This window comes from Zeugodacus cucurbitae, chromosome 4, assembly GCF_028554725.1.
Source record: "Zeugodacus cucurbitae isolate PBARC_wt_2022May chromosome 4, idZeuCucr1.2, whole genome shotgun sequence".
Classification (NCBI taxonomy): domain Eukaryota; kingdom Metazoa; phylum Arthropoda; class Insecta; order Diptera; family Tephritidae; genus Zeugodacus; species Zeugodacus cucurbitae.
In genome coordinates, this window is record NC_071669.1 from 37,217,745 (window position 1) to 37,231,219 (window position 13,475).

The following is a 13,475-nucleotide window of genomic DNA, read 5'->3' on the forward strand; positions in this document are numbered from 1 at the left end:
TTTCGAAAAAAGCGTGCAAATATGTTTGCATGTAAATAGTTATGTATGTAACTTAGCAACTGCTTTATTTTTTTTGTTCTCAAGTAATTTTGGTCAGATATTTACGAATTAATAAAATTCAACAGACATAAGTACAGGTATAATCTCTTGATAGCAAGTAAGGTCTTTAAAATGGGTGGAATCAGTCAATGTGCCACCGGGAACATATTATATTTATGTATATGTATGAGTAGTAAGAAGGATTTTTAATCAAAATAATGTTTATACATAGTTGAAGTTGCCAATGATCAATGTACAGTGGAAATTCTATAACTCGAAGATCTCCATAACTCGAACTCTTGAAGTGGCAATAGACTTTCATACAAATTCCTTTCCATAAATCGAACTTTTCGACCAGGACATAATACAAAATTTAAAATTTTACTATCGAGGTAGAATTTGAAAAGAGTCCCTCTATATCGTACGGAGGCGAACAAAAAATATAATATTACACTTATGGATTGCATAAATCATCTAACACAAAGCATGGAATACAGACATCAAGGGCCAAACAATAGCAAAATGCAACAAACAAAATTACAAAAAACATCTTCATCGTATGTCCACAAAAATTTTTACGAAGAAACTAAATAAAACATGCATAAATCCATATTTTACAGCTTTTTGAATATTTATATGTTTTAATGAAAATTCTATAACTCGAAGTCTCTCTAACTCAAAGTTTTTTTATGGATTATGAAGATTCGAGTTAGAGAAGTTCCACTGTATTTCCATCATAAAACAAACTAATGAAATTCTCTTGTATTTCGGAGTAAGCTTAAATGAAAAGTTCGGCCAAGAAGCTACCAAAAATATACTGAATTCAAGAAATATGTGTATACAACTTAAAAATATGTTCTTAGCGAACTACCCGAACTAAACGAAGAATGAGGTACGTTTTATGCCTTTCTACTGAGCTAGGCTACCTAAAAGTATTCCTGGAAAATGAACTGTTGCAGGAAATTTTTCTATGTATATCGTATATATCGATGGCTTAATATAGAAAAGGCGTTTCTACACTTTTCGTTACTTTTCAGGAGAAGGAAAAAACTGAATAAAACCTTAAAAACTTAAGATGCAAAAAACATTTCTATTGCTATCAGGTAACAAATTCGATTGTGGTATAATTTTGTTATTGTTTTTAATTTCTTTGAAGTTATTTGAGATAGGGCTTTATGTTGTTATTGTAACTTCGAATGAGTTAGGGCATTTTTTATATGACTATAAATCCGATATTTACGATCATAGCCAACTAATTTTTTAAGGGGAGGAGTATTTGACAGTGGTCTACCAAAATACATTAAAAACGCGATTTCGAAAAAAATGTAGATACGCCTTTTCTATATTAAGCCAACGATATTAAATAATTTGCTATCCCAAAAGCACTAAGTCTACAACAAGAAGCTTTTAAAAAATGTCATCTGGAGTATTTTAGTTTCCGTTTGACACTTCCTTACTGGTTTTTGTGCGTATTCCTTGCTAACGTCATTAAAGTTTACTTTGATTAGAATTACTTCTTTATTTATTTAAGTGCAGGAATCTTAAAGATTTATGACAGAGGGAAACTCTTAACTGTGTCGTAATTCAAACTAGTAAAGTGCTTAAGTTTCTGGCTCGCATTGCAGACATATAGTATGTATGCATTTAGTTATCTGAACACATTGATGGAATAACCGAGATGTATGAAGCAAAGTTAGTAAATAAATAAATAAATCTGGCTAGAATAAGACGAAGTGGAATAGCTAAGAGGAGATGTTAAAGGTTGGCTAGGCCTTTATGAAAATAGAGATGTTCTCACTTTCGTTTTAATAAATAATAAGTAAGGAAGGGTTAAATTCGGGTTTAACCCATCATTTTATACTTTTCAGGTATTGGCAAAACTTTATATTTGAATATGTTGCAAATTAATAAAATTAATTTTAATTATTCGACTTGAATAGATTACAATGCATGCATGTTAGACATCGACTCTGTAATTTTGTTGTCTTCATTTTGCTCATACTATGACCCATATATTCCATATACACTAGATTAACAAAAATCGTCAGGGGACTGTGGTAATTCGTGGTGGCCATGAGTAGTTATAACCAAAGTTGTTATATCCAAGATTACACGTTCATATAGTATTTATTCTTAAGCTATTTTACCTCTTTACCGATATATATCGTATAAATATAGTCAACTGTATATACATACATATAAAGCCAACTGAAAGTTTGCTAAGTGATTTATCCATTTTTGGCATCAAGGAATAATATCATCAGGAACATATGCCCTCATTAAGATATCTTTTAGATTTACCGATATTTTTGGTAAAAAGTGAGATATCGACATTGAGATCCTCTTTATAAATATCTGAGTCCTTAAAAAATGATGATCCTATTTCGATCATTTTTAGATGAGCACTGCCACACCTGCAATGCTGTATTTGTGCAAAGCTATCACCGATCATACTGTATGAGTAAGCACCAAGGGCGTTCGCCATGGACAGGAACGCGTGGTAATCACTTGGCGCTATGTCCGGGCTATATGGTGGATGCGATAAAACCTCCCATCCGACCTCCCGTAGCTTCTGACAAGTCATCAATGAAGTGTGTGGTCTGGCGTTGTCCTGGTTGAACACCATACCCTTCCTGTTGGCCAATTGGGAGCAGCGTCTGGCCATATGGGAATAGCTCATAGTGGATGATTCCCTTTCAATCCCACCAAACGCACAGCAAAACCTTCCTGTCATCCTGTCCATCAATCCCGGCTTGGCCACTGTTTGGGACGATTCACTTGCCTTTGGCCACAACCATTTTCGCTTGATATTGTCGTAAGTGATCCATTTTTCGTCGCCAGTCACCATCCATATTCAAAAATGGGTCGAGTTCGTTCCGATTCAGCAGCATATCGCGGGCGTTGATTCGGTCCTGAAGGTCAGATGTTTTAAAATGGTTTGGTGACTAACTCCCATCTCCTATGCAATGTCACGAGATGCCACACGCCGCTCTAACTCAGTGTTTTCCATGATTTGATCGGTATTCGTCACAGGTCACAGGTCTTCCGCCGGCTATCTTATCCATGGTGTCGTTTTCACCCGCTCTGAATTGTCGAAACCTTCGCAGTTCGAAGTGGCAGCCAGATACGAGCTCTGTAGCGCTTAATACACAGCCACGAAATTTAAAAGACAAAAAAGCGGAAGGGAGATATTTGCCAATCTAATATTATAAAGTAAACCATTCAGATCGACTTCAAAGTTCTGGTATATGGGAAGTAGGCGTGGCTTTGAACCGATTTCGATTACTTTTATAACATATCATTGGGATGCCAGGAGAATGTTATGAACCGAATTTCATTGAAATTGGTCGAGTAGTTTCGGAAAAAAAAACTTAGTAGGGTCTTACATGGGTGTTTAACTGTTGATTAAACGAATAACGAATTAAAACGAAACGAATTAAAAAAAAATTAAGCTAAAACTAAAAATTGTCATTTTTAGGAAATTCATAAAATATTTTATAATATTTTTTTTTTATTTTTATTTTTTTTTAATGTTATTATCACTAATTCATTGTATTTTCACTGTTTTACTAATAAAACTTCATTATTTCATTTGTTAAAACAAAAAATTCAGTAATTAATGGGGTGCCTAATACTTTTGGCCAAGGCTGTATATGTATAACCCCCCATATCTAACTATTTTATTTCTGGGTGACACAAACAACCGTTATATGAACAAAACTATTACACTCTCTTTAGCAACTTTGTTGCGAGAGTATAAAAACAATGTAGGAGACTGACATTCGTTGCATTCGTACTTCTTCTATATCAACATTAGCGCTTGAAAGAATATTTCTATTGTAATGATCGTAAAGCAGTAGTCTACTTATCAAGGAAATGTCTTAATGAAGATATTGTCTAATTAATGTCTCATTAGACTTTGGAACGAAGCGGCAAGCAAAAGCACTTATAGTTTAGGAATACACTCTTCGGAATACATATGTATGTATATGGAAGCGATATCATTTTCCCTAACATCTAAAAGCTATTTAAGTAGATATATGTTCATACGTATTTAAAATATTTGTGATGCTTGCTTTACGACCCTTTAGGCAAAACTAGACATCAATCCTTCGGTTGACGTAAACCTTTGTTATAATTTTAAATGGTCTAGATGAATGAGAAAATGATTACATTGTAATTCCAAACTAGTCCTTAAAAGATGCAAACTGGTCACTCATATTTGCTAGAAGTGTTGCTCTGTATCAGCGCTTATGTATAATTCAAAATCTAAACTGGAAAATCAGAGTTAAATATTTAATAAATATACAAAATATGAAACAGTTGCCAGTTCGCTTTTTAGAAATAATCGAACTTTTATATTGGACAGCTTAGAGGTCTCACTATATTGGTTAACGTAAAAGTAGCTTTTGGTTTTGGTAGATTACTTTAAGTTCTCTATCTGCAAGCAGAGTAGCACCGTTTCCGCCTTGATCAAAAATGGGCTAGAGTAGTATTGTTATATATAACAACGAAGTGATAAAAGTTGGAATCACACACACAAATATCCCTCAATAGGGATTTCCAATAAGACCGTACCAATTAGATATCAAAGAACTAGAACAGTTATTATATCTTATTGCATTCTATGTCTTCTATACAAACTTAATCCACATTTTCAGGAATGTTTAAGTCAGTTGGTTTGATATCAGTAAGATTTTTTCTCACTATTGTTTTGTGATTTCAATGTATATAACGGGCTCAATATCAATCAATCTGGTCATGATATTTTAATAATATTCTTATAGAAATATTCCATATGAATTCTATATTGTTCTTTACCTACTGGAAAACCCTTTATATGATTGGAGTTTAAATATCACCTCAAGCGCTTGCCTCTTACAACAAGAGATACGAATCAATGAGATCAAATGGAGACCTATGTCAATCTCACCACAAGGCAACACACGATCAACGCCACCATGTGATAAATGAAGAAGGCAGACGAAGGTGCAGAAGAAAAACAAACTGGAACATTGAAATGCACTTTGGATGTGAAATGTTCACAGCACTTGGCATGCCAACACGTCACATCGGTGCCGAAAGGACTTGACTTCAAATGCGCAAAGCAAGCACTAAGCTTCAGAATTTTATTAAAGGCATACACGTGCAAGGGATCATCATGAGTACACTAGTGCTGTGAAGTTTTAAACGGACTGCGGCTGGTCAACCAAAATGACGACTAATAGGTAGTGACAGCGTTTTGCCACATTCAGTGAAGAGATACGAAAACATGTTGGGATAAGCATGCATAACATTTTTCTTACATGAAAACGATGAAAACTAAACGAGTGGGGCGGGCACATAACGCCATTAAGCGTAAGTAGCGTTAAATGTTGCAAGACGGCTGTGGGATGGCTAAAAATACTCCTTCGACCAAGCGGTCGTTATAAAACAAATTAACACGGCTGCCATCCAGCCAGCCAGCCAGCCAGTTCCCCTTTGCAGTTTGTCTGCTGACATTCGAATTCCGTTATGTGCTCGCAAGGTTCGAAATGTTCGTACAAGTCGCCCGATAATGACGTTATTTTGATCCACAGTAATTATGTTTGTTGTAGCAAGCCTTGGCCTTCACTTACCTTGAATTGTCATGATAATTTAATGTGCACCACGAATTGCACAAAAGCATACAATATGTACATATAATATACTGGTGTGTATGTATGTATATAAACGCAGAACTTGTTGGCTGTCCAAGTGGCTGGCCGACGCGCAAACACCAACAAACCAACTGCGAGGGAATGCGATTATGTGCTCCATCGCAGTGGCAGACCATCAGATATCCCTTTAACAAACATGTGTAGTTTGCTTGCGATCATAATATATGCGGTAAAGAGAAGATAAATTTGGGAAATACCATATTAACTACAAAACAAAGGTAATTTGACAGACACGCACATCGATTGCTACCTCAATAAACACAGCTTGCTTCACGGTGGAGGAACGGTCGCTCACTCACAGAGCAGTATGCAGACATATTCGCAACAAAGTATTTACATGCGTACACCTATCAAACGTAACTGAGTAAATTGTCAGCAGCGAAAAATTGGAATATATCAATTGCTTATCGTTTTGTTTTTTGCCGATGATTGAATTGAAAGAAAGAGAAAGTGACTATCTGTAGAATATCTGGTAAGCTCACTGAGAAATGACTACCATTAGAATTGGTGTACTCCTTTTTAGAGAATACTTCTAATTGGTATTGTTTGAGTGTGATCACATCGAAAATACTGCACCAAATGGAATGTAAGAATTATATATATATATATATATATATATATATGGCGTAGGAACCGCTTTAAGCGATTATAGCCGAATCCACCAGAGCGCGCCACTCATTCCTCCTTTTTGCTTTTTGGCGCCAACTGGAAACACCAAGTGAAGCCAGGTCACTTTGCACTTGGTCTTTCCACCGGAGTGGAGGTCGTCCTCTTCCGCGACTTCCTCCAGCGGGTACTGCATCGAACACTTTCAGAGCTGAAGTGTTTTCATCCATTCGTACAACATGACCTAGTCAGCGTAGCCGCTGTCTTTTTATTCGCTGAACTATGTCAATGTCCTCGTATAAATCGTACAGCTCATTGTTCCATTCTCTGCGCTATTCGCCATTGCCAATGTTCAGAGGACCATAAATCTTACGCAAAACCTTACTCTCGAAAACCCCAAGAGTCGTCTCATCGGATATTGTCATCGTCCACGCTTCAGCGCCATACATCAGGACGGGAATAATGAGCGACTTGTAGAGTTTGATTTTTGTTCGTCGAGAGAGGACTTTCCTTTGCAATTGCCTACTCAGTCCAAAGTAATACCTGTTGGCAAGAGTGATTCTGCGTTGGATGTCAAGGCTGACATTGTTGGTGTTGTTAATGCTGGTTCCCAGATAAACGAAATTATCTACAACTTCAAAGTTATGACTGTCAACAGTGACGTGGGAGCCAAGACGCGAGTGCGCTGACTGTTTGTTTGATGACAGGAGATATTTCGTCTTGTCCTCATTCACCACCAGACCCATTCGCTTCGCCTCCTTATCCATGCGGGAAAACGCAGAACAAACGGCGCGGTTGTTGCTTCCGATGATATCAATATCATCGGCATACGCCAGCAGCTGTACTCTCTTGTAGAAGATTGTACCTTCTCGGTTTAGCTCAGCAGCTCGTATTATTTTTTCCAACATCAAGTTAAAAAAGTCGCATGATAGTGAATCAGCTTGTCTGAAACCTCGTTTGGTATCGAACGGCTCGGAGAGGTCCTTCCCAATCATGACGGAGCTTTTGGTGTTGCTCAACGTCAGTTTACATAGCCGCATTAGTTTTGCAGCGATACCAAATTCAGACATCGCGGCATAAAGGCAGCTCCTTTTCGTGCTATCGAAGGTAGCTTTAAAATCGATGAAAAGATGGTGAGTATCGATTCTTCTCTCTCGGGTCTTTTCCAAGATTTGGCGCATGGTGAATATCTGGTCCATTATCGATTTCCCAGGTTTAAAGCCACTCTGATAAGGTTAATATAATATAATAGACAGTAATCCCTGCTTAAGTGCCTCTTCTTAACATGCCAAACTTTGAGACACTTGTAATTTTATTCGCGTCATTTAACTGTTCTATCGTCTGCGGTATTCGTCGTTGCCAATGTTGAAAGTTCCATAAGTCTTCCGCAAAACCTTTCTATCGAAAACTTGTAGCGCTGTCTCATCGAATTATGTTAGTCGATGTTGATTCTGCCACATACTGGTTTGCTCCTAATAGCAATTAGATGGATACATCAATCTGTTCCAATTATGAGCTAATCGAATTGCTCTGTTCTATATGTATGTAAGTATGTCCATACATTATTCTAATACTTGTCCTAATTTAACCAATTCAAACTCATTAAAAAATTTGGAAGCAATTGAAAATACTAAAATATTTATTTCTCACAGAAATTTTGTGTATTTTAAGTTATCCCTGAATAATATTAGTTAGGAGTATACATATATAAAGGTCAAATGCACACTGATCAAGGCCACATCCGATGATCTTGTACGAGTATGAATAATAAAAGTGTTGGCATAGAGTGACCAACACCTCTGCGCAATGTTAGCTATTTACAACAAAGGCAAACTTCATTCATGTCGCATGCCACTGAAGTGTTGTTAAGGTCCCCATGCGTTTCCCACTGGATGTTTCAGCTGTTCGACGGCCACTTGTACTCGTAATTGAAATGAGTGCAAAAGGAATGAGAAAGGCAAAGCTTTGGTAAGATAACGAGTAGGCGCATTCTTCCCGACGAAGAATGCGTGTATATTTGAAGCGATGAGCGCATATAAAAGGAGCCACAACCTTGGCGGATAGCATCAGAACACAAGTAAGCGAGTGCTGGTAAACATCTATTAGTAGCGCTTCTAAATTATTGTCCAGCTAGCCAGCCGTAATCGCCATGAAGTTTGTAGTCTTTATTTCAATTTTCTGCGTATTGGACGCAGTTTCGCACGTAAGCGCTAATAGTAATACCGTAGCCTACGTCGCCACACCAGTGCTACGCACGTATCCGTACGTTTATAGCGCGCACAGTTCCTCGCTCGTCACACCCACTCAGCAGCAATATCACACCCAAGATGGTTTAGGACAGTACGCTTACGGTTATGCAGAACCTCATTCCACAAAGCATGAGGTGCGATCATTGGACGGCATTACACGTGGCTCATATAGTTATCGCGACGCTACAGGAAAATTACAAACTGTGGACTATACCGCAGACGACAATGGTTTTCGTGTCGCCGCAACGAACCTGCCTAGCGCTGTATCGAACGAACAATCAGTTCTACAGCCCTTTCGTGGGAGCGGCTCGTCAGGCGGAGTTGCCATTACCGCCGGCGTTGGAGCAGCCCGTGACGTTCACCTTGCAGATCATAAGGAGGCTTTACTGCGCGTGGCAACGGGGGGCATCATTAGCGGCCAACCCGTTGCAACCGGCTCAGATACTCGGTCTGTACAATTGTCTCAGCCCGTGGATGATACAGTTACCGTGGCCGCTGCAAAGGCATCTCAACTAAATGCGCAAGCTCCAGATGAACAGCAGGTCTTTCAACATGGACGTGTTCTTACTTCGGCAATTGTCCCAGTTCCAACTACAATACGAACATCTGCTATTCCTAGCATTTACAATTACGGTTACCCGTTGAGGTACTTTTATTATTAAGAAGATTTTTAATAAAAGTGTCTAATATACCTACAATAAGCACGCACATATCACTTTAAATAAAAATATATTCTATTTGACTAGAAAGTGTATACATTTTGTGGAATCATTGCTTTCTGAATTTCATTGCTTTTAAAAAGCAACAATACAACTTTTGTTTCCCATTAAAACCAACTAACCGCTTTAGACCAAAGATTTTCATTTAACGCGTTTAAACCTTTTCTGATTATACCAACAAAAAACAGTTTGGAGGGACGAAGACCCTACAATTGCAGCCAGTAGCGGTTCATACTTGTCTATTCCTCTCCTTGTAGACGATATTTAAGAACATAACGATCAACTGCAATGAAGGGCTCCGGACCTACCGGACTGGTAGCCGCGGCCTTTTTACCAGATGGTCCTCAAAATCGTTGTGTTGTACACCTTTTTTCTCTCCAGGCACCCAGATAAAGGTGATACCGTTGTTGTTACAAACCCTGTTAAGTTTTTCAATACAGTCCAGAACCAGTCTCGAATTTATTTCAAAGGAAGATATTGACTATCACTTATGATGGCTATACTTTCACCGTGGTGGTTCCTGTCTAATATGATCTCAGCACACTTGCTAATGGCATAGAACACATCTTGGAAGATGTTGGAGAATTGTCGCATGAGCACAAAGAACTTGAGGTGTAGTCCCGTTAACCCGGCAGTCAACCATCTGCCGTCTTAGACCCGTCCGTGTACCATTGCTGGGTGCTTCTGTTTATGAATTCCTTGAGAGAGAAATCCTCCCATTTTCTCTTCTTACTCAGAGCTATCCTCAAAAGTCTCTCAAAGTGTACCCGTTTGATAATGTTGTCTCTTGGATGGAAAAACATTGTCAGTTTTCTCCCGATGATCCCCAATTTCCTAGACAGGTGTCGCCAAGGCCAGTAGTGTCTTATTCGCCATATTGCCTACCAGCATATGAAGTAGGATGAGGTTCAGAATTGCCTCCAACGCTGCAGTTGGCCACGTACTGCAATTTGGTCAACTGTTTCTCTACTGTTGCCAGGTAGTGGTTAGGGGCCTAACAATCATGATATACATCCATCGGGGATGTATGCCATCCAGGTTTTCCCTGCTAGGCATTTGCACATCATTTCGCAACCGTGGAGTCCACATGTTTCTTCCACCTCAGTTTTGGTGATAAAGGGATACCCATCTTATTTTCGGGTTTTATTATATAATGAATGTTTAATATCAAGAACAACTATTTAAATCTCTTTTGTGTTATTTTATGGCATTCGTTTCTTGAACGTTCAAATTCCAAATTCACTTCTGTTTTGTATTTTAAGGCATCGAAAATAAATGATTCATTAGTTCGTAAATTTTACCATATTTAGTATTTGAACAGAGTTATGCATATATGGTCATCGCGACTGCGTCTTAAGAAAATTGGCTGAAAATATCAAGATTAATTATGATTTCAAACAAGTCGTATCTAGCCAAATTACATCGATCGGATGCTAAGTTTTTCTATAGCACGAACTGTTAACAACAATGTTAGCTTCTTCAGTTTTGCTGGACCAATAATGCCTCCAGCATGCAAAACACAGCAGACACTTTTTTAGGGATGTAAGGGGGATATCCGCATTAATATCCATACTCCAATGTCTAAAACCGTTAGACACAAAAATGTCGCTGAAAATATAGAAGAGATCTACTTTACGTTTTCCCAAACATGAAAATTTAAAAGACTTCTTCTATAGTACACATTCATATTGCATTTGTATTTTATTGAACAACGAAAATAAACAAAAATGAGTGAATTGAAAACATTACTTTCTGTAAGAACTTAGTTTTGCTTCAGGCAAGTATTTGCGACCATTTGATGGTACAATGACATCATAACGGAAAGCACCCCTTGGAATGTTAGTCAGCCTATAGCCCTTCAAAGGCAATGTTACAGTCAACGGTTGGGATTTGACCAACGCATAACCGGCGTTCTGTTGCTTCTGACGCAAACGTTTATTGCGCTGCTTAACCTCTTCGTAACGTTTGAAGAATTCCGCCTTTGCAGCAGCCACTTCCGGGGTATCCTCCACTTGCTGGGGAAGTAAATCGGGCCGATCGATACGTTTTACATTCTGATCGTCATTTAGCTTATCCGACATTAAGTTCGCCGAGATGGGCGCGGTAATTCCGTATAAACGCATTTTAGCCTGCTGATGCGCTGCCAAGTGTTGCAAGCGTGCCGTTGCAACTTCTGGTGTATCCTGTATAGATTGTGGGTCCTCGAATGGTGTGCTTCCATCCGCCGCCAAACGTTGTTTTGGCAAATTAGTGCCCGCCACATGAAAGCCATCGGCGTCAGCGGTGTACGTAACAGTCTGCAATTTGCCATCGGCATCTAAATAGGTGTAAGATCCACGTGTAATCCCATCCTGAGTGCGCACCTCTTGTTTTGTGGATAGTGGTTCTCCATAGCCATACGAATATTGACCAAAGCCATCTTGAGTGTGGTATTGATACTGCTGGGCAGAGGCTAATGTATTCCAGCGTGGAGGGATGCGTGTAGCAGGAGTCTCATAGTAGTAACCGTCGGCAGCGACCAGCACCAAAACGGACACCAAATACAAGAAGGACTGCATTGTGATTAAATTTGCTAGTAAAGAAGGCTGATTTAAATAATTTATAGAGCGCTGCTGTGATGCGTTTTGCAATGTACCAGTACTCGCTCCACGACGATTCTGTTATCAGTTCGACTAAATGTTCTGCTTTTATACAAAACGGTGCTACATGCATACGCAGTTCACTTTTTATATTCGCGATGAAGGATTTTTATTTTCCTTTATTTACGTACAGTTATTCTTCCATATCTACACACATACTCTTTTATTTCTTATTCAGTAACATGCTCATGCTCTTCTAGATTGATGATATGCCATATGCATGTGCAAATGTATCTGTTCCATCAGCATACGTACATATATGGTACGAATATGTATGGATACACGCGGTCATCCCACTGACAATCGCATGTTCCATAAATCGCGCTCGTCCTCAAGAAGGTCGCCCAGTTTACTTACGTTTGCATGGCGCAGCCAAGGCATGGCGTACAGCACGTTTTTCGCGAACGTTGCACATGCGACAGCGCCTTCTGACATCGTATGAACTTATGCTTGGCATGTGCGAAAACATAAGCAACACGTGAGCGCCACTATGCGCGACGCAAGGCAATGGAACGTATGTACCGTCACGACGACGCGTCGTCGTCTGCTCTTACGAGTATAGCACCGTTAAAATTAAGTTAAGCAAAGCAGCTTCTGGCCACATGCGGCGATATGTCAGTTGTGTTGACTAAAAGAACTCAATTCGCTAAGTTGCACAGGCGTTCTCATACATATGGTGCTGACAGGAAACAATTTGTGGCGTAGATTGCATACAACTATCCTGCCCAGCTGCTGACAGTAGTTTCCGGACTGAACAACAACTTCTCATTAATTTTTGTGTAATTTGTCCTTGCCGCGTTGTTTTGGAGTTTCGTTTATTTGATTAACTATTGGGGTCAATAGTTCAGATTAAAAGATGTAAACCGATTGCTACGCATTTGTATTGCGGGAATGTACACATATGTATACAATATATCACTTTCAATGTTATTACCTTGAAATACTAGCACTCCTGCATATGCATATCTAAGAGTTTACATACATATGTACCGCTTATTTACATTAATAATTAAAACAAATATCCAAAAAATCAAACTACTGGCTTAATGTTTTGAGGTGGCCCAGTACGGTCGTTTATTAAAAAAATTAAACATTTATTAAGAAAAGTATTCTCTTAAATTACTTAAAATACTATTTACACATCAAACTGTTTTTTTTTTGTATTGAAATAAGGAATTGGTTGAGGCGATAGCAACCTTGCCCTAATCAAAACATCTCGTTTTCCCCACTCAATGCTTCTGTATTAACTTGATGCAGCGCTCCACGGTTTGGGTGTGGCATGTACCAAGACCGTTTCTGACAATGTCTTTCAAGGTTTCATCAGACATATTTAAAGTTATAGGTTTCATATCGTACGTGGCTAATACAACTAGCTTTTCTTCTGAGTCAGTTTAAGTGGCATACAACCTTAGAATTCGATTAGCTCTTGTTAGCTATCTAGAATATTAGCTAAATCAGAAGAAAATATATCAGTACTGATAGCCGTCGTATAAATAGTTTTTGTCGGTTCGAAGCACTTCCTTA

The 13,475-nt window shown here is 38.6% G+C and overlaps 2 protein-coding genes across 2 annotated transcripts; one reads left to right on the top strand and one right to left on the bottom strand.

Moving 5' to 3' along the window:
- Positions 1-8,389: 8,389 nt before the first annotated feature.
- On the top strand, positions 8,390-9,334 carry LOC105211569 (adult-specific rigid cuticular protein 15.5). The gene has a single exon (XM_011183080.3). It carries the CDS (start codon positions 8,494-8,496, stop codon positions 9,253-9,255), a length of 762 nt encoding a protein of 253 aa, XP_011181382.2. The 5' UTR covers positions 8,390-8,493; the 3' UTR covers positions 9,256-9,334.
- A 1,659-nt stretch (positions 9,335-10,993) lies between these two features.
- LOC105211570 (uncharacterized) lies at positions 10,994-12,005 on the bottom strand. Its single transcript, XM_011183081.2, has one exon. It carries the CDS (start codon positions 11,868-11,870, stop codon positions 11,058-11,060), a length of 813 nt encoding a protein of 270 aa, XP_011181383.2. The 5' UTR covers positions 11,871-12,005; the 3' UTR covers positions 10,994-11,057.
- Positions 12,006-13,475: the final 1,470 nt, after the last annotated feature.

Excerpts from the sequence above, each read along its gene's own strand:
- LOC105211569 (XM_011183080.3), top strand. The coding sequence starts at position 8,494 with ATGAAGTTTGTAGTCTTTATTTCAATTTTCTGCGTATTGGACGCAGTT.
- LOC105211570 (XM_011183081.2), bottom strand. The coding sequence starts at position 11,870 with ATGCAGTCCTTCTTGTATTTGGTGTCCGTTTTGGTGCTGGTCGCTGCC.